This window comes from Marmota marmota, unplaced genomic scaffold (assembly GCF_001458135.2).
Source record: "Marmota marmota marmota unplaced genomic scaffold, marMar, whole genome shotgun sequence".
Taxonomy (NCBI): Eukaryota; Metazoa; Chordata; class Mammalia; order Rodentia; family Sciuridae; genus Marmota; species Marmota marmota.
The window spans coordinates 16,184,417-16,205,210 of NW_026000019.1; the positions used below are offsets into that span (position 1 = coordinate 16,184,417).

At 43.8% G+C, this 20,794-nt stretch overlaps 1 protein-coding gene across 1 annotated transcript in view; it reads right to left on the reverse strand.

Moving 5' to 3' along the window:
- The window catches only part of Pappa2 (pappalysin 2), a 256,472-nt gene that overhangs the window by 55,637 nt on the left and 180,041 nt on the right, over positions 1-20,794 (reverse strand). The window contains exons 15-17 of the mRNA XM_015492059.2: positions 18,547-18,718; positions 15,024-15,201; positions 13,801-14,014 (exon numbers count right to left, since the gene is read on the reverse strand). Of these exons, the coding sequence (XP_015347545.1) occupies positions 13,801-14,014; positions 15,024-15,201; positions 18,547-18,718 (564 nt within the window). The remainder of the gene's footprint in view (positions 1-13,800; positions 14,015-15,023; positions 15,202-18,546; positions 18,719-20,794) is intronic.

The following is a 20,794-nucleotide window of genomic DNA, read 5'->3' on the forward strand; positions in this document are numbered from 1 at the left end:
GGGGGGGGGGGCGGGCACGAAGATGGGACTAGTTCTCCTAGAAGAGACACAAAAGTTTGCCTTCTGCACTCTGTCCTGAGAGGGCACAGAAGAAGATGGACATTGCGAATTAGAAAAAGTGCTCTCAAATAAGGGGTCCGCCAGCACCTTGATCCTGGCCTTTTCAGTCTCTAGACCTGTAAGAAATCAATGCTCATTGTTTAAACAACCTACTCCATGGTATTCTGCCATAGCAGCCCCAACTGACCAGGATGCAACCATGGCCCTATTTAGATCTCCAGCAATGCTACAGCTGCCTTCGTGTTTCTTCCAATTTGGTGATGTTGAAAACTGGTCTCTGACCAGTTTTAAGATCGTTAGTGAAGAAACCGTGTTCATTCACAGTGGCCCAATCCCTTAGATCATATGTATAAGTCAGGAGCCAAGAGTTTCTTTAAAGGTATATAGTGAATGACTTTGCATCTTGAAGATTTTGGTTTGTGTACAAGGCCAATGCAAGACAGGCCCTTACCAGGACAGAGATCCCAAGACTTTTCTGAAAGCTCACTCCAAGTATCTTTTGGGTAACCCATTCTTAATCCCAGTGAAACAAGGGAAGCTAAAATATTTCATTTTAAGGGCAGGAAACTGCACATTGGTAACCAAGTAGATGAGCCCCCCAATATCACCTAGCCTGCAAGTCACCAGCAAAATCAAAAATAGATTTCAAAGTTTCAAGTTGTAGCAAAAATACCTCAACCTTTAGACCAATGGTTTCCAAGTGAAATTTCTTAACCAGCCCCATCAGAATCCCATAGGTGCTATTTAAAAACGTAGATTGCCAAGCCTATTGAACCAAATCCCCTGCCTCAGTTTTTTTTATATGCAGTCAGGTTGGTAAACCGTCTACTCCTTCCCATGCTAGTGAAAATATGCCCCAAGTGAGAAAAACAGAGATTCAAATCAGTCACCCAGCAAGTCAGTCACTACCCTGTTTGGTTTTTGCTAAGTCCAGCCTTTGGGCAGGGTTGCTAGCTGGGCAGCCTCACTCTCTGACTTCTTACTCATTCTGCCACTGGTAGCATGAGGAGTTCGGGTTAGGGTAAGGCTTGTATTTATTTTCCCTCTAACTTCTCCAGACAAATCACCACTATTTCCAAGTTAGAAGGTGCTTTTTCCAATTTCCAGAACTTGTGGTATCCACCTAGTGCTGAAAATCCAGCTGTGCTTTTTCTACTTTTTACCTCATTGCCAGAAAAAAAGATCTTGTAATCAAAACTTGGCTGCAAGTTTGATTGATGTTGCTTAGAAGCACACATGTGTCTACCCCATTCTTTTATCACCACTAAAGAGTTTTCAAAAGAAATATTTATTTTCCATTAGAGAAACAGATGATTGGTTGAGTCCAAGAGAATTATGTCTTTGCCAATCAAGGGCATCTGGTGTCTCCAATGGGCAGTCCTTCATGGATAATAACAACAACAGAAAAAAAATATTGAGCACTTCAGAGAGTCATTGTATAGAAGAATGTATATCAAATAATTTTATCTCAAGCCCACCCTGTGTTATAGGGACTACTATCATCTGAGTGCTCGATTCCCTTCTCTCTACATATGCTCCTCTTCCTTCATCCCAGCTTAGTCAATGACACCACTACTTATCTTGTCACTCAAAATTGAAACTTAGGTGACATCCCGATTTCATCCTTTCTCTCAATCTTACTTTTCCTGAGTCCCGTCTGATCTAATGTAATCCATCAATTTGTCCAGTCACTGGTACCTCCCAAATATCTCTGGAATTTGTCCCAATACCTCCACATTTCCACAGTCACATATGTCACCATGAGCTACCATCTCTCACTTTCCACCTGGACAGCACACTTGTCCTCTGGCTCTCTTTCCATCTAGTCAGCAAGTACCAACTGGAGGGAATTTTCATAAAAATAAAGAAATGTATTAGATTGTGTCATTTCCTTGTGTAGAACATTTCAGTGGCTTCTGCTTGCAAGAAAAATAAAAATCTGAACTTTTCATGTTAGTCTGTGAGCCCTGCATGGTATGACCTCACTCTGTCCCCATTCCATGACATATTCACTTTCTTTAATGCACTTCACACACTCAGGATTTAGAATTCCAAATACAACCCAAGATTTTTCCTTCCATGGGACTTGAGTGCTACACTCTCTGCTTGTGATCCTTTTCTTTTTGTTATTCTCCTGACTAGCTCCTTCTCTTTCTTTCTATCAAGAATAATTTTCACCACCCCAGAGCATCCTTATTTTATACTTATAACTGCTTTTTAAGTCAAAGCATCGTTGTTCCTTCCATAGAATGTATAATCTATAATTGTTTTGCTTTTGGCTTTTCTCATCTCTTGCCAGTCTCCTGTTACCGAAATATAAGCTTGGTGACCTTATTTAAAGATCTTCAGTGTCCAGAACAATGCTTGGGATATAATAGGTACTGATAAGTTTTGGTTCAATATACTTTATTTCATAGGTGAAGTAAGCAAGGTGCAGATAATTAAAATAACTTGCCTGGGGTTATGTAAATGGTCAGTGTGCCACAATGAGTCTGATATCACAGCCACACAATGAGTCTGATATCCCAGGATGAAACCCCACAATGAGTCTGATATCCCAGGATGAAAGCTGTGGTGTCCCTAGAAATGGAGCTGCACATACCTTACCTCCCCTTAGTGCATTTGTGCAGGTGCCCTACCCTCAAAGGGAGATGAAAGGGAGAGAAGCCAATGGCATTATTCCTATTACACAGATTAAGAAATGGAAGTATTATCCAAAAAATGTTTCTGCATATAAATTGTACCAGAAAATAATATCAAATCATTAAACTTTCACCATTTATTTTTTTTAAAAAAAGCAATGGAAGTGTTAACTGGTTAAGTGTTTGGCTTGACACATGGCCAGTTTCTGAACTGAAAGTAAAGAACCTCTTTGCTCAGCAGATAGACTGGACAGTTAGCACTCAGAGCGGCTGTGCAGTGTGGCAGTGCTACAGTCATCTGGGAGCTGGATAGAAAGAAATTTCAGGACTCGTCCCAGGGTGTCTCAATCAGAATCTGTATTTTAAGGCCCTAAGTGATTCCTAGGCAGTTTGAGACAAACTGATCTAGACCATTTTAGAAGGCATAGTCCTCTAACCCACCCCAAAGAGAACCACCAGCACTTCCAAGCCCCACGCCAGTGTTCCTCTTAGCAAATCGCAGGCCTGGTTTCTCCAGCCACCAGTATCCTAAAAGAGCAGCAGGCAGACCCCAGACCTGACTAGCCCAGGCTGCTCAGAGTGGTCTACACTTTCTGCCCCAGCCCTTTCCACTAGGCAAGAAGTAGCATCAGCCAGGCCACCCAGTCCAACACACTGGTTCTAGCCTTCCTTTTCACTTTTACTCAAGGGAAAAAAAAAAAAACCCAAAAGGTCCCATTCCAAACTCTTCTGTATGTAATATACAGCTGTCCATCAGAGTGAAGAGCGAGTTACCTCCTGTAAGTGGGGACTATCGGTTCTTCATCCCACTCCTTGCTTTTATCTTTGGACTTTCTGCTGCTAAATCTTCGTCTCCAGGTTGGCGGGTGCAGTAACACCCTGTGCCCCAGGCTGAACCACCTAAGCCCAAGTTTAGGGTCCCTTCTCCGTCTTCCACTGCCATTGTCCTCCCAGCCTTTCTCACTTCAACATCAGCTGCCCTTGTTCTATCTCTCCATGACTTTCTGGTCCTTTCCACATATGACGGACAATAGTTTTTCCTACCAACATGTTCAAGTTACTCCCTGGATTGAAATCAATCTGAAGCTTCTCCAAGGCATGTGATTTAAACTGAAACACATACTACATACAATTTACTCCTCAGATCCTACTATCAACTCTTATCTGTGTGTGTTTGAGAAACTGGAGATTTCTTGGCCTTCACCATTTTCACCATTAAATTGTTTGTCCATTCATACGTCCATTCAGCAATTATTCATGAGTTGCTGGTGTATGCCTGTTCATTGCATTGGGCCCTGCAGTTGGAGAAACAAATGTAAATACTACAATAGGGCCAGAACCCATGGGAGCCCAAAAAAGTGAGGTAGCAACACTGCCTGCAGATTGCAGGGTGTCAGGAAGGGGGTAGTCTGAGGTGGTTCTTGGGTACAGAAGGAGAAGGGTGTGCCAGGCAGAAGGAACGGTGCCCACTGGAGCCCAGTGGTGTAAAGGAAGCACAGGTTCCAGCCTTTGCCAAGTGTGAATGGAGAAAGGTGTGTCCGCCTTCCTGGCTCTTCTTCCCTCCCTCGTGTAGTGCGGGGTGGGGGGGGGTCAGTGCAGGGGACAGCCTGGTGGGGGTCCAGTAGGGCAAAATTCTTACAGAAAAGGGTAATACACTGTGTACACTCATTTTTAGAGAGCAATTTCTCTCATTTGTGAGAAATCCCTTGCTATCTTCAAAAGTTTCAGTACCAATTTCTCAGTACAAGGATTCTTCCAGGTATTGCTGTGTCCCTAGTCTAGCTCGGTCCGACTCACAGGTGCAGGCACACACCCATGCTCATGCCCAGAGTTGACCAACCAGCCACTGCCGGTGTTTCTCTGTGGGAAAGCACAGATGTTGGCATGGTCCCCACTCCAGAAGCACAGCAATGAGTCCTGAGCCCACTAGTGTATTGTCAGGGCACCTGGAAAGCCAGCATCCCTCCCTAAGGACGAGGACTGCACACAGGTGTGTCTTGTGCTTGCCACACTCCTGACATCACAGCCCTTGATGTGAGATGAAGGGAAGAGTGCTGGTCAACATTTTCCTTGCCAAGTGTCCCTGCCCAAAGAGGAAGAGTGAGAAGTCACAGGGCCCTTGGCAGGAGTGCCTGTACCAGGACCCTCTTCAGGGGCGAGTGTGGCAGAGTGGCTGAGAGCAGATGCAGCAGAACAGGGGACTGAACCAGGCTACAGCCCTGACTGCCAAGAAATCCCTGACTTGGAATCCATTACTTGACCTCTTGTCCTCAGTTTCCCCATCTGACGAATGGAGATAACCACACATCCCTCACAGCATCATCAGATTATATAAATGGTTGTATTTAAAGTATGTCATGAAAGGAATGTCCCACAAAAGATCTGCTCCCTCACCAAGCCCACTCCAGTTTTCTCTGTGTGCAGAGTGTGGGGTACTATCAGTATTGCCACCCTACTTATTCTTCAGTTTTCTGCTGCCCCAGAGTCCCCCATGTGACAGTTGGGCCTGGCCCCGCCCCATCCCTTCAGAGCAAGGCAAGGTCACCATGAACATGCTCCCCACTAGGCTGAAGACAAGGTGAGCAGAGCCTTCCACGTGGGGTGGGGGAAGGAAGAAAAGGCAGCATGAGTCTTACAGGGAGTTTCATGATAAGGTGCTGCCTTGCTCAGGATCAAAGGTCACAAGGAAACCTGTGAGTCCAGCAGTAGTATCTGAAGTGAGGGTCTTTGTGTCGATTGCCAGCCCTGCAAAGTCTGCAGCCACAAGCTGGCCTGGACCCAGGTGTGTTTGCATGGACAAGGCTCAGAGCGGAGGTTCAGTCATTTTGGAGCCAAAAGAAGCTGTAATAAATTAGCTTAAAGCTCACATTATCCTTCGATGGCAAGAGAATTGAAGATTCTCAGGATAAACTTTGAATATATTTACTACAAACACTAATTATAAAGCCAGAAAAAGCCTTAATGGAAAGAAAACAAATTCCCATTTCTCTCAGACGCAAGAGTGTACACAGATATTAAAGTGTTTACCCTTCTTGGCAAATTGTAGATAGCACAGGTGAAGCATAGGCTTAGCTCCTACTCATTTACATATGTGTACAATGTTATGACTCAGAGCTTAAACATTACCTTGATTATTTTAGTGATTTTTAAAAGTTGTAAGTCCATTGTCAAATGTAGTAACACATTTGCAGTTCATTAGTTGAGTCTTATTTTTTTCTTCCTATAGAAGGATAACATCAATTGTATCTCAGAAGTTCTTGAGCTATTGTTCAAAAAAATTAAGAACCAAAGTATTTGTAACATCTGCAGTACATGCCCTGGTGCTTCTCCTTCCAGACCAGCCTGATTTGCCCAGCCTAACTTTTGAAGTATGTCCAGCTCTATCTTGCTTTTTTATTTCCATTTCTTTTCTCCCATGTCCCTCTTTTTTCTTTTTATGGTCTACTTGAAGCCACTGTAGCACTTGGATTACTCATTGGGTGGCAGTGACATGATTTGAGACACACAGACAGGGCTTTGACTGGGGGAGGGATGTGTGTGTGTGTGTGTGTGTGTGTGTGTGTGTGTTTTACTATTTCATGAAATTTCTGTTTTGATGTGTGTGTTTCTTTTATTGGCAGAGGAATAGATTCTCCGCCATCTGGTAATTGAACACCTGTACTTCCCACTGTATGTGCCAGTTCCAGTTTTTCTGGTCTCTCTGCTCTTTTTCTGAAGTACAGGAGGTAGCCACAGATAGGAGCCATCAGCCACTGGTAAGAAACGTGGCCGAGCTGTCCTGTTAAACATACCAGAAGAGTGCCAGGCCAGCAAGGGGTGTTAAGCTCCTGGAAGACATGTTGGCGCTGATAGTGGTGGGGGTGGTGGTGGCAGTGGAAAACAGCAGAAGTTACTGCTGGACTAAAGCTGAATATGGCCAGAAATTGTGCTCAGTTCTTTGTATCTATTATCTCATTTAATCTTCACAAAAAACCTGTAAGTGTTCCTATTAGCTCTTCTTTGTAAATAAGAATAGTAATGTTCACTACAGATCAGTAACTTGTTCAAGTCAAAGAGCTAAGAAATAGAAGAATTGGAATTCAGATTGAGATATCACCAAGCCCAGAGCCTATATGATTACTAAGCCAGGAGATAAATCTTAGACTGAGTCAGTAGTTTGACTGAACTGCCTTCTTCAGAAATTGTAGGGAAGTACTTGATTTTTAAGCTCAATTCTACAACTCTCAAATATTTTTCCTAACTTTCTATCTTCAGAGGAGACATAGATCTAAGTCCTCTTGAGAGAATGATGGACCAAAACCCATCTAGAAAGGAGAATAGAACTTTGGCTGCCCATTCAGACTAGGAGCTCTCCGAAAGTCACTCTAAGATCACCTTCAGCATTTCCTACTAACTTCATGCCTGGGTGGTATTTGTGTTATAATGATGCCGCCCCCCCCCTTTTTTTTTTCTGGTGATAATAAGTTGGCTATATATCACTTCTCTCCACCGTGTGGGAGCAAAGTGTTAGTTCTTCTAATTAGCTGTTTTGTTACAGAAAATAAAATACAGACTTTTTGAGCTAAAGAACATTCAGACTTTATCTTACGAATGTGGAAAAGGAGGCTGACAGAAGTGAAATGATTTCAAGATCAAAAGCCATGTTAGCCAAGAGCACAGGCTCTGGAGTTAGAGTGGTTTTAGCCACAGCCTCACCATTAATTGGCTGAGCAATAAACAGAGGGTCATAATCACATCTGAGTCTCAGTTTCCTCATCTGTAATAGGGGATAATCATATACTAAAATGGATTATAATATGCCAAATTACATATTATTGTGTCACAATAGATTATATTAGTGCTAAAATGTATTATTGTCATGAGAACTGAATGGGGTTATATATGCAAAATACTTGGCATACGGTGAGTGGTGGTGAGGCATCCACTAATGCAGGGCCAGGCTTGGGCTTTCTGACTCCATGCCAACGAGCTTGTTGTGGGTTATCGAGGGGTCTAGTGTGTACACCCAACTCCAGACCAGCCCTGGTTCTGCCCCCAGTCAGAGCAGGCCTGGCTCCACTGAAGGCATTCACCAACCAAGCATGAGATCAACAGAAAACACCCACAGCGTGAGGCCTCCCTATCACAGTCTTGATCTGCAGATGTGTTATAGAAGGTAAGTTGAGGTATGTGCTTTGGGAAGGTCATACCGTGGGTAATCTCAGAAAAGATGGCTACGTCCAATTATGTTCAAGCATCTCTGTCTACTCCAGCACCTTGCAGATGGCATTTCAAATGGCATGTCGAAGGAGAGGTTGCCTGAGCAAAACTGGATGGCTGGAATAGTTTAGAAGTTAAATTGTCAGCCTTAATGAGGTTAACGTAAACTGTACTCATACAGATAACATGTCATAAGAAAGAGGCCACTGTGGCCAGGAAAGATAAGGGAGAATAGGAGATGGTGCTTTTGATAACATATAAGTCAAACACATTTATGTTAGCCTTCTAGGAAGTCAGGATAATGAAAGAACAAAGGAGTGATTAATGAAAGCCTGTATGTGGAAGTTAATTGTCCAAGAGGAAAAGGAGGTTTGAGTGTGTTATGTGCTGCCAAGAGGAAAGTGTACCTGCGACTATAGACCCTTCACAGGCTCTTTGCAATTCTGTCCTTATCTTTGTTATCTTCAAAAATAAATCATTCCCAAAGTGACATGGAAAAATCTGCCAAGCAAAAGAGCTCTTGCACAAATTTTGGAAAGAGAACTTTTTTACTTTATTCATTTATTGGTTAGGAAGTCCAAAATCTCACCACAATAATGTCTGAGCAGGTACGGAGTTTCCACTAGACTGGGGCTTCTCTACCCTGGCTGTGCACTGGAGTGACATGGGGGGGCTTTTCAAAACACTGACTCCTGGTTCCACCCCTGGAGACACTGATGTACTGATATCCCTGAACTTGGGATGGGTTAATAAGCCCTTTATAAACTAATATGTGTATATATATATATACACACATATACATATCCAGAAGGTCACCCTCCTGGGCTCTGGTCATGGGGCTGACAGGAAGCCATGGTGCCTACCACAGACTGCTAAGTCAAAATTCAAAACTTGAAGTACAGTTTCTAATGCACCACGGAAAAGTCAAGAAATCATACAGTGGAACCACTATAAGCCAGGGCCCTCTGTTGGCTGGGGCATGAGCTGGACAGCAGGATTTTAAGATGGCTCTGGGTGATCCTCATGTGCAGCCAAGTGTGAGGATGGCTGATGTAGTGAACTGAGAGCCTGGCCTTCCTCTGTTATTATTAGCTTGTGCTCATCAAGTGTAAATGTCTGTGGGTAAATGAAATTAAAATTGTCTTTGGAGAAATGACCATTCCTTCTCTGATACTGCAAAAATTACTAGAAGAAAAGTGTACACATAAAATTTTAAAGTTTTCTTTCCCACTAAAGCACCTGAAATAAAGATCTCTACCAACTCAGATGAGAATCTGTCTCTTTCTTTTACCATCATTTTGAAATTAACTTTCACATCAAAATCCTACCCTGGGTTTTCTTACGAATGCAGTGCTTTCCTCCATCCACCCAGTATTTCCTGAGTTCCAACCTGTGAGCACACTGAGTAGTGGGCACATAATGTGAAGCAAAATATTCATGGTCTATTGAAGAATGTGAAGGAGCAACGGGAACACTGGCAGTCAGGGGGTGGTCGATGTCACTGAGGAAGATCTGTTTGCTGTGCAAGTCCACAGAGGAGCTGTTCCTACAGTCTGGGGCATCTGGTAGGCTCCTGGACAAAAATCATACCCATTCGAAACACAGGACAGTAGAATTGGTCAGGCAAAAGGTCACTACTGGGAAGAGCTCTGGGCAGAAGGAAGAGCTTGTGGGTTGGCCCCGAGGCATGCTCCACAAAGCTTCTCAAAAGGAGCAAAAGAAGTTCAGTAGCTGTGAAGCCCAAGGTCCAGAAGGAGTGTGTGGGACTGGAAAGAAGTGGCCCCAGGGAAGCAGTGAGAGCTAAGCTGGGGAGGTAAGCAAGGCCCACACAGATCACACATGACAGGAAGCCATTTCCTTTTAAGCTGTTTTCCCTGTCTAAATGGAATGGCAGAGAGGACACTTATTCAGTTTTATGTGGGCACTACCATAATTGAATTTGAGTTTTTTGGAAGACATTATTATTTTCCTTCAAATATCACATCAGAAGTGAAAAATGATAGTGGCCCACTATAGAGAAGTGGCAGCAGGGATAGGGAGCTAGGGATATATGTGAGTCAGTAAGATAATGACACTCGGTCAGAGTTCATGACTGATGAGGGTGAGAGACACCGAAGAATCAGGTGACAGGCCCCAGGGCTCCTGTCAGCCTCGTGGAACACAGATGTGCAGATTTGCAAGAAATTATTAGACGGGCATCATTATCCAAAGTACATGTATGAAGACATGAATTGGGTGTCAACCTACTTTATATACAAACAGAGACATGAAAAATTGTGGTATATATGTGTAATAAGAATTGTAATGCAAAAAAAAAAAACAAGTACACATATAATGACATGAATTGGTGTGATTATGCTTTATACAAAGATATGAAAAACTGTGCTCTATATGGGTAATAAAAATTTTAATACATTCAGCTGTCATGTATTTTAAAAAATAAAATCAATAAAAAATAAAAAAAATAAAGAAAATGAAAAAAAAAGAAATTATTAAGTGGTCTGTTTTATGTAGTTAAGAATTTGAGAGGCAGCTGGGATGTCCCAGTGGCCACATCTGCAGGTATTTGGCCTCACAGCCCTCATAGCTTCAAAGGCAAGAATCTATGGTGGCAGGCAAGCATTTAGAAGTCATCAGTATGTGAACCACAATCCATCCCTCAAAATTACTTATGTCAAGAGAGAAAAGAGAACTCAGAGAAGCATCAAAATGGAAGATATGGGCATAGGGGGGAAGCCAGGAAAAGAAATTGACAAGAGACAGCGAGGAAGAAGGGAAATTGGGTGTGAGATGGAATGGTTGAAAGAGGGTGTGGCCCACGATTGTTAGGGTCTATAAACAATTCAGGATGGCGCCTGGCATTTTGCTAGAGGGAGTGGTTTGAGAAGTAATGCCAGAGAGCCATTAAGTGTGGAGATTCCTTATTGATTGACTGCTGTATCTAGTTTATGTTAAGTAAGATAAGCTGTGTGTAATGTATATATACCCCTCTTGTCCTACAATAAACGGCTCCCACTCCTGCTGTATCAATGTACACAAGTTGCTCGTCACCTCCCGGTTATTGTGCTGCAGCCGGACTGCGGCTCACGATGGTCTCACAAGAGCCTGCCTCTGTGTATTTTTCTTTTAAAATGAAATGAACAAGGGGGCTTGGGCTGTGGCTCAGTGGTAGAATGCTTGCCTTGCAGGTGTGGGGCCCTGGGTTCTATTCTCAGCACCACATGAAAATAAACAAATAAATAAAGATATTGTGTCCATCTACAACTAAAAAAGTATTAAAAAAAAGAAACAAGAAGTAAGACCTGGCATAGTATATGCAGTGAACTTCAGGGTTGTACAAAATGCTTTCAATACATTACCCAACTTTCAGTCTCAAAACAGTGCTGTTTCCTTCATATGATGGATGTGAAAACTAAGACCCAACAAAGATGTTGACTCTGCTTCTCGGAGTCATGCCAACAAGTTGCAAATCTAACCATCAAGTAATAGGGCTTTTCTCCACACTGCATTGTACAAATGCATAAAATTAGCATGTCCCTGCTCTCTCTGGATTGATGCCCTGCCTGCTTTTCTCCATTTCTTCTCTTCATGCATGCAAGTCCCAGGAAGAATCTTAGGGCCCCATTTGTACAATGTTGGGCTTTTCCCACATGGGAGAAACAAGGTCAGCACAGTGTGTTGGGTAAACACAAGTGGCAAGGGACAGTGATTTACACCCAACTTGCAAACGTCTGATTACCAATTCGTTGCCTGCTATGTAAACAGGTGTAAACTAAGATTTAATCAGTTTACACAGCACAGTAAATAATTTAATCTCTCCTTAGCACAGTGCTGGTGAATGTAAATGTTTAAGCCAACACTGATGCTGATGTTGCGATGAAAGTGTCCAGTTTCACAGCCAGAAAAGCTGAGTCCACATATGGCCTTCAAGTGCCCCTGACTGGGGACAGGCAGAACAACCAGAGCTCTGGGTGAAACCTCATTTTCCCCAACATAGAGCTCAGCCGTTGGCCCAGAAAGCTGGAAATCACCTCTTGACCCTCAATTCCTCCTGTCCTGAGACATTATTGTCCCCCTAGATCATTCTTCACAGCACTGTTCTGCAGAGATCCCAGGGGCTGCCACTATGTAAACAGGCAGGCAAGAAGAGAGCGGGGAGAAGCCAGGGAACAGCAGCCTTGGGCTCTCTGTAAGACCATTCTCACCGGAGACTCCTGTGTGCTTCCTGCCTGGCAAGGTGTGTCTATGCAAATGGCACCTAGATCCTAGGAAAATCACCTGCAGATGTGCTCTTGGTTGTCAAAAACTATTCACTGCACCTGCTGGAGTCCCCTGCTGCAGAGGGTGCCACTTCCTATGAATTTTTCATCAGTGTGGCTTGTGTTCCAGTCAGCCTGGCTCTTCACCTGCTGGACAGGTGGGGAGGATGCCTGCTCTCTCCACTTTGAGCCTGAGCTTTTTCCTGGCATGGAAGCCCTGGGAAAGGTCAGGGCGCCACAGGCCCCAGACTAAAATGGTAGTCCCATGGGAACCAGGCAGTAGGATGGTAAGAATCCTGATTTTCTTCTGTCCCCTTAGAGAAGTCAAGTTCACAAGTCAAGTTTGCATCTCCTGGCATTGTTGGTATGGTGTGGCTGGGCTTTGTTAGTTCTTGAAAAAAAAAAAAAGTTGTGAGGTCTGGGGTTGTGGCTCAGTGGTAGAGCATTGTGTCTTGCATGTGTGAGGCACTGGGTTCAGTCCTCAGTACACAATAAAATAAAGGTATTGTGTCCATCTACAACTTGAAAGAAAAAAAAAAAACTGTGGTCAGGCTTTGAATTAAACCCTGGGTAAGAAATAGATTTATTTTTTTTCCTGTGCTTATATTATGAATGATAGAGAAAGAATACCTATTACTTCCTAAATACAAGGAGTTTCTTTTCTCTGAAAGCTTTTTGTTGTTGCTTATTTTTTATTTGTTCAGAGAAAGCCTCTTTTTCTGAAACCATTGAGTAGGTGGCTCAAGCTGGCCCAGTGTGATACTCATTATCTCAATCCTCAACGCATCACTCTGACGTGGGTGCTATATAAAATTTACAAAGGTGATCGAGACCCAAAGAGTTAGGTAACTCACCTGAAGTTCCTCAGCTGGTAAAGAAGAGATGGGGATCTGAACCTCAGCATGACTCTTAAAGCTCTTCTTTTAAAATTATGCCTTAAAGCTTGTTCTTTCTTATCCCCCAGGCCTGTAGAGGAGGGCCCCCTGGCTATGGCTCCAGGAGTGAGCACCCATAAGGTTCAGGGAGGAGAAAGTGGAAATAGCATAACAGCAATAATAACAGCTAAAATGTGTTGCTTGTCTGTTTTAAAAATAAGCTCCCTGTTTTCTTTTACATGCACTAATTCAATTCATCCCTATATCAGCTTTATCAGGTAGCCTTCATCATCATCTTCATTTTATAGATGAGAAAACTAAGTTAGAGGAAGAACCTTCTGACCATTACGCATCTGGTAAGAGTCTGGATGGGGACCAGGCCAGGCAGTCCACCTGCCCCTCAGTTGTAAGTTGACTGATAGAGGCAGTGCAACAGGTGACATGCATGACAGGGGGGCCCCCAACACGTGATTGCAAGGAAAATGGCAACTAGGGCAGACATTCTTCAAAAAGCACCTGGATGAGACTGGAGTCTCCTATGGAGAGAATATCTGTGAAAAAAAACCCAGAAGGTCACCTGCCTTTGTGACTGGAGAACATTCCTGTTCAGGGGAGGAGGGACTGTACAGAGAGCAAACAGGGCCAACAGTGGGCAGCCAGAGGGCTCTCTGTGATTTCCAAAGGAAAGTTCTGGGATTGGCCCATGGGGAAGAGGAACAAGGAGGGAGGGCAGGTAAGACTGAAGGCCCCGGCACTGCCACTTACTTCCTGGTTTTCCTCTCCACACCCCCTTCCACGTAGTAGCCGGGTTTGCACTCGTATCTGCAGACGCTGCCCACGTCGTGGCTGCCCTGGAGGCAGTGAGGCAGCAGCAGGTTGGCATTGGGAATAACAGGGGGAGCCTCACATTCCAGCTTGCAGTGGACTTCGGGGAGAGACCAGAGTCCATCTTCAAGGCAGGTCAGCCATGGGCTGGGTCCTGGTTCCAGGAAAGAGAAGCATAGGGTGCTTAGAACGGAGAGTCCAAGAAGATGGTAATAGCAGAGAGAATGAAAACCCACCACCGTGTTACATTATTCAACAGACACAGTATTCCTTGGGGAGCGGCATCTCTTGTTACCATAGGACAAAGAACCCAGTGTGGTCTCTTGTATAGAACAGAGGTCACATAAACATTTGAACGAAAGAAAAGCTATCAACCAACTCCTGACTTCCCTCCCTACTTAGAGACTATAAAAAAACAGCAATGACAACATGAAAATCAGGCTCGATGACATTTTTACAGTGGCTATCAATGCCAGGCACTGATTTAAGCCTTTTACATTTGTCAGCTTGTGTAAACTTCAAACCTCAAATGACCCTAGGAAATAGAGTCTGTTGTTATTACTTCTTGTGCAGATGAGGAAAGTGGGGTTCAATAACTTGCCCAAGCTTAAAGGGGCAGAGTTAGGGTTTGAATGCAAGCAGTTTGGATGCAGAGTTCTGTACTGAAACACACTGCTCAGGCCTCTGTGTCATTCTGCTTTTCCAGTGCAATCCATGGCTAAGTAACATCCCCAGCCCACCCGAGACCGACAACATCTGCATCTCACAGAGGAGGGCCTGAAGTCTGCATTCATCACAAATAATGGCTAGACATGCCAAAGAAGCCTGGTGAGGTAAAGAGCAAGGCATGGGGTCAGTGAGAGCAGGTTCCATCCCACCTTCATCTCTAATTAGTGGTATAGTCAGGGAAAAGTGACATAACTGTGTTTGTCTCTTCTAGAAAATAGAACAAAACCCGAATCCATAGAATAGCTGCAAATTTTAACTCTGAACAAAGGACTAAGAAAGGAGGTGCCCTTTGGGACTTTTTCTGTTATCAGGAGGGGGTGTCACCATGGAGCAAATGGGAAGGGTGTAGGGATAATGCAGAGAGCCTCAAGCTACCCCAAAGAGTGAGGGACCAAGGAGAACTTGCACACAGCTGCTGGTTGACCAGGCAGTACCTTGGAGCTTGGCTGGTGGGACACAAGAGATGGAGCAGCGTCTCAGGAAATAGGTGCCCTCCGGGCAGGAGAAGGTGGCATAGTTCACCAAAGATGAGTCAGGAGTGCCACAGTCGAGGGGTGCACAGCTCACATCCTGGCTCCAGTGCCCAGAGGAACATGTGAGCAGAATCTCCTTCTAGAAACAGAGATTTTGTCTCTGTCAAGGTCACAGGTTTCAGCAAAGTTTCAGTGGTCATTTGTCTAAACATTTAAAACAGGTAAAACTCTTCTGCCTTGCTCCCTGTTTCTGCCTCACTGTTTTTAATGTGATGCTGACAGGAGCCTGTTGCATATCAGAGGACCTGCTCCTGCAGGCCATCGTGGTTGGCTATCTCCCCTTGATTTGCCAGATCTGTTCTCTGCCTCAGGGACAATAACCAGGAACACTGGCCCCTGTGGACTTCCTGCCTCTGACTTGTGCTTGGTTCTGCCCTAGTATGCAGTGGCTGAAGGTTGGAGAGGGAGAGAGGAGGGGAAGCCTCATGTTTAATCCTTCTGCTCCCTCTGACAGAGGGGGTTGCCCATCACTCAGCTTCCCCCTTCATACAGCTTCTGCTCCTTTTCCCTATGGGTCCTGTTGCTCCCTGCATAACCTTTTAGGCCTAAGAGTGACAGCTTATCCCCTTTACCCTGGGAAACTGCACCATTTCCTATGGTCTCCCTGTATCCAGCATTAAATTCTCTCGAATATCCTACTTTCGAGCAAATCAACTGATTCTTTTTGCCATACTTATTAATAAACCAACTGAAATTATTACTGAAAATAACTACCTCCCCTGAGAATGGTTCATAGTATCTAAAAAGAGCTGACAGTCAATGCACACAAGGTACCTTGTGGTTAACTGGGAGAGTCCAGTCATTTCCTGGGGGCTGCTGCTTCGTGAATGATTATGAGTGAGTGCCCACAAGGGCCCAGTCCTGTACTAAACTAGATGATATTGAGGAGCTAAAATCCACTGGGGGAGCAGATTGTATGTTAAAACAGTGGCTAAGAAAGTGTCTAAAGGAGGAAGAATGGAAAGGAGGAGAAAAGGAACGAAGAAGTCAGAAAGGAAGTAAAGAAGGGAAATGCTAAGGATTTTGTTGTTATTGTTATAAAATACACCACTACCTACTTCTATATTGATTGGAGAAAATATGATATAAAGAATGCAAATAATAAAATAAAAGAATTAGAAAGCTGGAGTTCAGAAGGAAGAAAACATAAACATGTGAAAGTGAAGCCAAATCCTATGGTACTGTGTGGGGTGGAGTGGGCGGCACACAGGGGATGGAGGTGGGGCTGCCAGCCTTGGCAGGGAGGGACAGGCTGGGAAGTTCCACAGAGGAAGCAGCACAGAGACTGGCCTTGACAGATGATAGAACTTTGAAGCAGCTGGGATGGGGGGTGTTGGTGGAGAAGTGGGTGTTGGGGGTGTTGGGGGAGAAGAAGGTTTCCACAGCAGGGGGATGGAATGAACATGAACCTGGCTTATTTGGAAAAATCACAGCCAACAGTCACTCTGGACACTGAGTTAGAGGTCAGAGACAGAGAGGGGAGTTTCTATGTCTCAGCCAGCCAAGAGACCACAGTGGCACCAAAAACCAAAGGCACCTGTCACCCCAACATCAACTCCTGGCTAGCTGCTCCTCCCTGTACCCCAATGTTTTCCTGTTGCCTGCCTGAAGAACCCAACTCAAAGCCAGACACATTTTTCTGTTTAGCTTCAGTTCTTGTGTCAACAAAGACCAAACATCCCCACTGTCTTGTGATCAGGAGCTGGGATTGTGTAATTCTCTTCTTTGGGGCAGCCTCAGGTGACAGGCGCTCTGTTGCTCACTCCACCCAGTGGCTGGCAAAGGCTGAGCTCCCAGCTTCCCCTCCCAGTCAGGTTCTGCCCCTACACACTTAGCCAAGAAATCTGGCTCAAACCACAAGAAGCCACTAATCATTTAAAGAATGCTCTCGAACGTTGCATCTATTGCCTGGGTTTTCCCTGGCTTTGTACATTTTGCCTTGGATGGGCTCCTAATTTGTATGTACCTCAAATAGTGGCTTTTCTTCTCTCTCCTTCTTTATCTACCACACAAGTGTATTCACTACCTACCTTTTTCCATTCTTTTAAATTATATCTTAATTTTATATCTTTGCCTGAGTGGAGATGAATTAAGAACAGGTGACAAGTGCTCTGCCTTTTAACCAAAGAATCCGGGACCGTGAAGTTGGTACCTCAAGGTTCATTAAAATTGTTTCTCTCTAGGCAGAACCTGAACCCTCTGTAACTCAAGATTGTGTCTTTAAATTCTGATGCTCTTTAAGCAAGTGAAATGCTACTACATGCTCACTACCAGCTAAGCAATCAAATGGCACAAAATGAAAACCACTCCAATCTTCTAGACCATTGATATCTAACAATCACATTTCTACTCTTTTCTTGTGATAATAATATCTTTCCTCAAGCACCATCATCCTTTGGTTCTGTTTGAGCATGAACCTGGAAGGTTCCAAAGGATGATAATGATCTCTATCATGACCAAAACATGGCCATGTTTTCTACAGGTCATTTCTATAGTTTTATAAACCCTCTGAAGGAAGGATGGAGTGCTAACTAAGCTCTTGGTTGGGAATTCATTACCATGCTTGAAATAATGGCAGCTGAACACTAGAGTGCTATATGCTGATCATTTTACTAGAAGCTTTTAAATGATTTTCAGCCAGTCATTATAATGACTCAAAGAGATGAGTACTTTTTGTTCCAATGATTTTACAAATGTGGAAACAAGCTTAAAGAGATTAGTTTTATTTTGTTTGCTTTTATCCAAAGTTACATACCTAATACAGAGTGGAGCTAAAATTTCATTCAGATCTGTCCCTGGAGCCTGCTCTTAACCAATGTATTCCACTACCTCCAAACTACCTTGCAATCCTGGAACTGGTGCTGCAGAGACTTGGAACGGGGCTTGTAGAAATGTAGGAAATTCAGCCAAATCCAGCACCATGGTGGAATCTCTGCCTCAGTAACAGATTTGATGCTTTGGGGAGGAGCAGGCTGTAAGGGTCCATCCTCTGGTAAGGAGGGCTGGGGCAGGTAGGGGACAATGTACCACAGACAAGCCACTTACAACCAAGATCACCTAATGGGACAACTCTCCCCTATGGCATTCTCATCTCTAAGGCAAAAGCAGGGAAAATAATTTCTGTCAGGAAGACAGAAACCAGAGAGAAGGACAGAAACCAGAGAGAAGAACAGAAAAAGAATTAATATCCACTGCCCACCTACAGAATAAGTGTGCATCCCAGTTCATGAAAGCTGTGCATGCTCTTCTATACCCCCTTTCCATTAAGACACGCTTCTCTTCACTTTTTAGAGCCCCACATTCTCCTTTCAAATGATTCACAAACACCTACCCTTCCCTCGTCCAGCCAGGGAGAAAAATATGAATAGCTTCCTGCTCCAGGAGCCCTGGCTCCATCACTTACTACCTGTGGCTCTCAACTCACCTGAATGGGCCTGAGGTACTGCCCGCTGCTGGTCTGAAGGGCAAACTCCCTTTGACAGGTGATAGCACACTTCATGTGACCTGGGCCGCTAGAGGTACAGTTCACCATATCCACGTGATCAAGCAGTAATGGTGCACAGCTGCCCTGCTCCCCACAGGGCGGACGGACGCAGCTGGGGATGACAGAAACAGAAGCATCTTAGCACTAGTTCAGAAGCCATAGGCAGCAGCAATGACTCCACAGCCCACTCTGGGAAAGCCTCCTAGACCAGAAAGAAGAATTGTTTCTCAAAACTTACATTTCACACACCATTTTCTTCTGAATTACTTAGAATTAAGGGGCATTAGAAACAAACAAGGATAGTCAACAAGTAACAGTTAAACAACTTTCTATGGCCCTTCCAGAAGAATCAAATGGAATGGGATAAAGAGGACAATGGATCTCAAGAGCTTTGGAAATGTGGTAAATGAATAGAAGAGGGTGGTACTCAAATTACTGACCAAACAGTACTTCTGATTCCCAAACTCTCACAACAGACCCAGGGGAAAGCTTACAAGTGAATCCTGGAGACCCCTGGAGGACAGGCATGGACCTTCCAGATGCCTGATCACAAGGAGGTCCAAGGGGGCCCTGTATGAAGGGCCTGGGTATTTGAGATGACAGAAAACACAATGTCTGTTTAATGATTGGTATGAAAATATTTTGATACAGGCTCAGTTACAGAAGTACACACCACGGAATATCAGCATAGGCTGATCGTACAGTGGCCCGTTAACAGGAAGAGGAAACACACTCACTGGATACCTATCATATATCTGACATTGTGTTAGGTACTTTCAGAGACATCCTCTCAGCAGAGATCTGCTTCCTGAATTGCTAGGGCCAACCAATCAGGAATAGGAGGTTATATAAATTACCCAGGGCTCAAGAAGACCCAGCCTGGGCCTAGACCCAGACAGCTGCAAGGACACAATGGGGCAAGAAGAGTGTCGCCTGCCTGCCATGGAGAAACAATACGAGTGTTAGCACTAGACCAAAGGGCTCAGATCCTGGCTCCATCATTTACTATCTGTGTGACTGAAGTGAGTTATTCATTCCCTAGTGTTTCACTCCTTCTATATGGGACAATAATGATCCATATCTCATAAGGTCTTTTGTTTGTTTTGGTACCAGAGATTGAACCCATGTGCACTTAATTACTGAGCCACATCCCCTGCCCTTCTGTTTTCATTTTTGTTTGTTTGTTTATTTGTTTTTTGAGAGAGGGTTTCAGTAAGAGGCTTAGGGCCTCACTAAGTTGCTGAAGCTGGCCTCAAACTTTAGATCCTCGTGCCTCAGCCTCACCAGTCACTAGGATTATAAGTGTGCACCACCACACCCAACTTCTCACAGATTCTTATTGTTTCCAGGTTACTTCCCTCTACTGTTCTACTGCCAGTGGCCGGGGCCATACCCTCAGTGTTCTGTTTTGCTGTTGGCCATTCTACCTTTTAGTCATCCCACTTCTATTTGTTGAGCTTTCTAGAAGGCCTTCTTTTTCAAAAAAGAAAAAGAAAGAAAGAAAACCCTCCAGATATCTTCATTTAAACCTCTTAGTGAAATTATGGCAATAACTACTTTGTAACATTTCTTTTAATCTATTTTGTATTATGTATATATTTTCTTGTTTATAAATTTGTTAATTAATTAATTAATTCAATCTCTTATCTACAAGACAATTAGTATCTGAGTGTCTCCTAAATACTAAGTCTCCCAAGTAGAGCTTGCTTCCTAGAGAGAAACACTCCCTCTTATCCACTTTTATGTTCACCTAGGCTTGGCTGCAGTAGACCCAGTAAGTTTGCTAAGTTAAATATGTTAGTATTACAGACAGCAAAGTAAGTCAATGCCTGTCAAGAAGTATTAAATTACATAGTAAGAGACGGGATCTGAAATACAAAATATTACCCAACAATGTGTCAACCATCTTGTCCCATTTAATCACTCGTTATTAAACATCTACTAGCACTTGCTCTTTGCAAGACACAGGTCTCTGTGCTGCTAGATTAATAAGAACCTTGCCCTTAAGGAACTCATGGCCCAGCAGGGAGCACATTTTTTTTTTGCATGTGTTACCAGTGGTGCTAATTATTAGCCAAAATGACTGCTGTGAATCTCTTCACCATTAATGGGCTCTGTTTGCCCTTGGATTGTGTTAGAGGTCAATGAGTTTATCAAAGAGCTGGGTAATGCAATAAGAAAGCAGGAA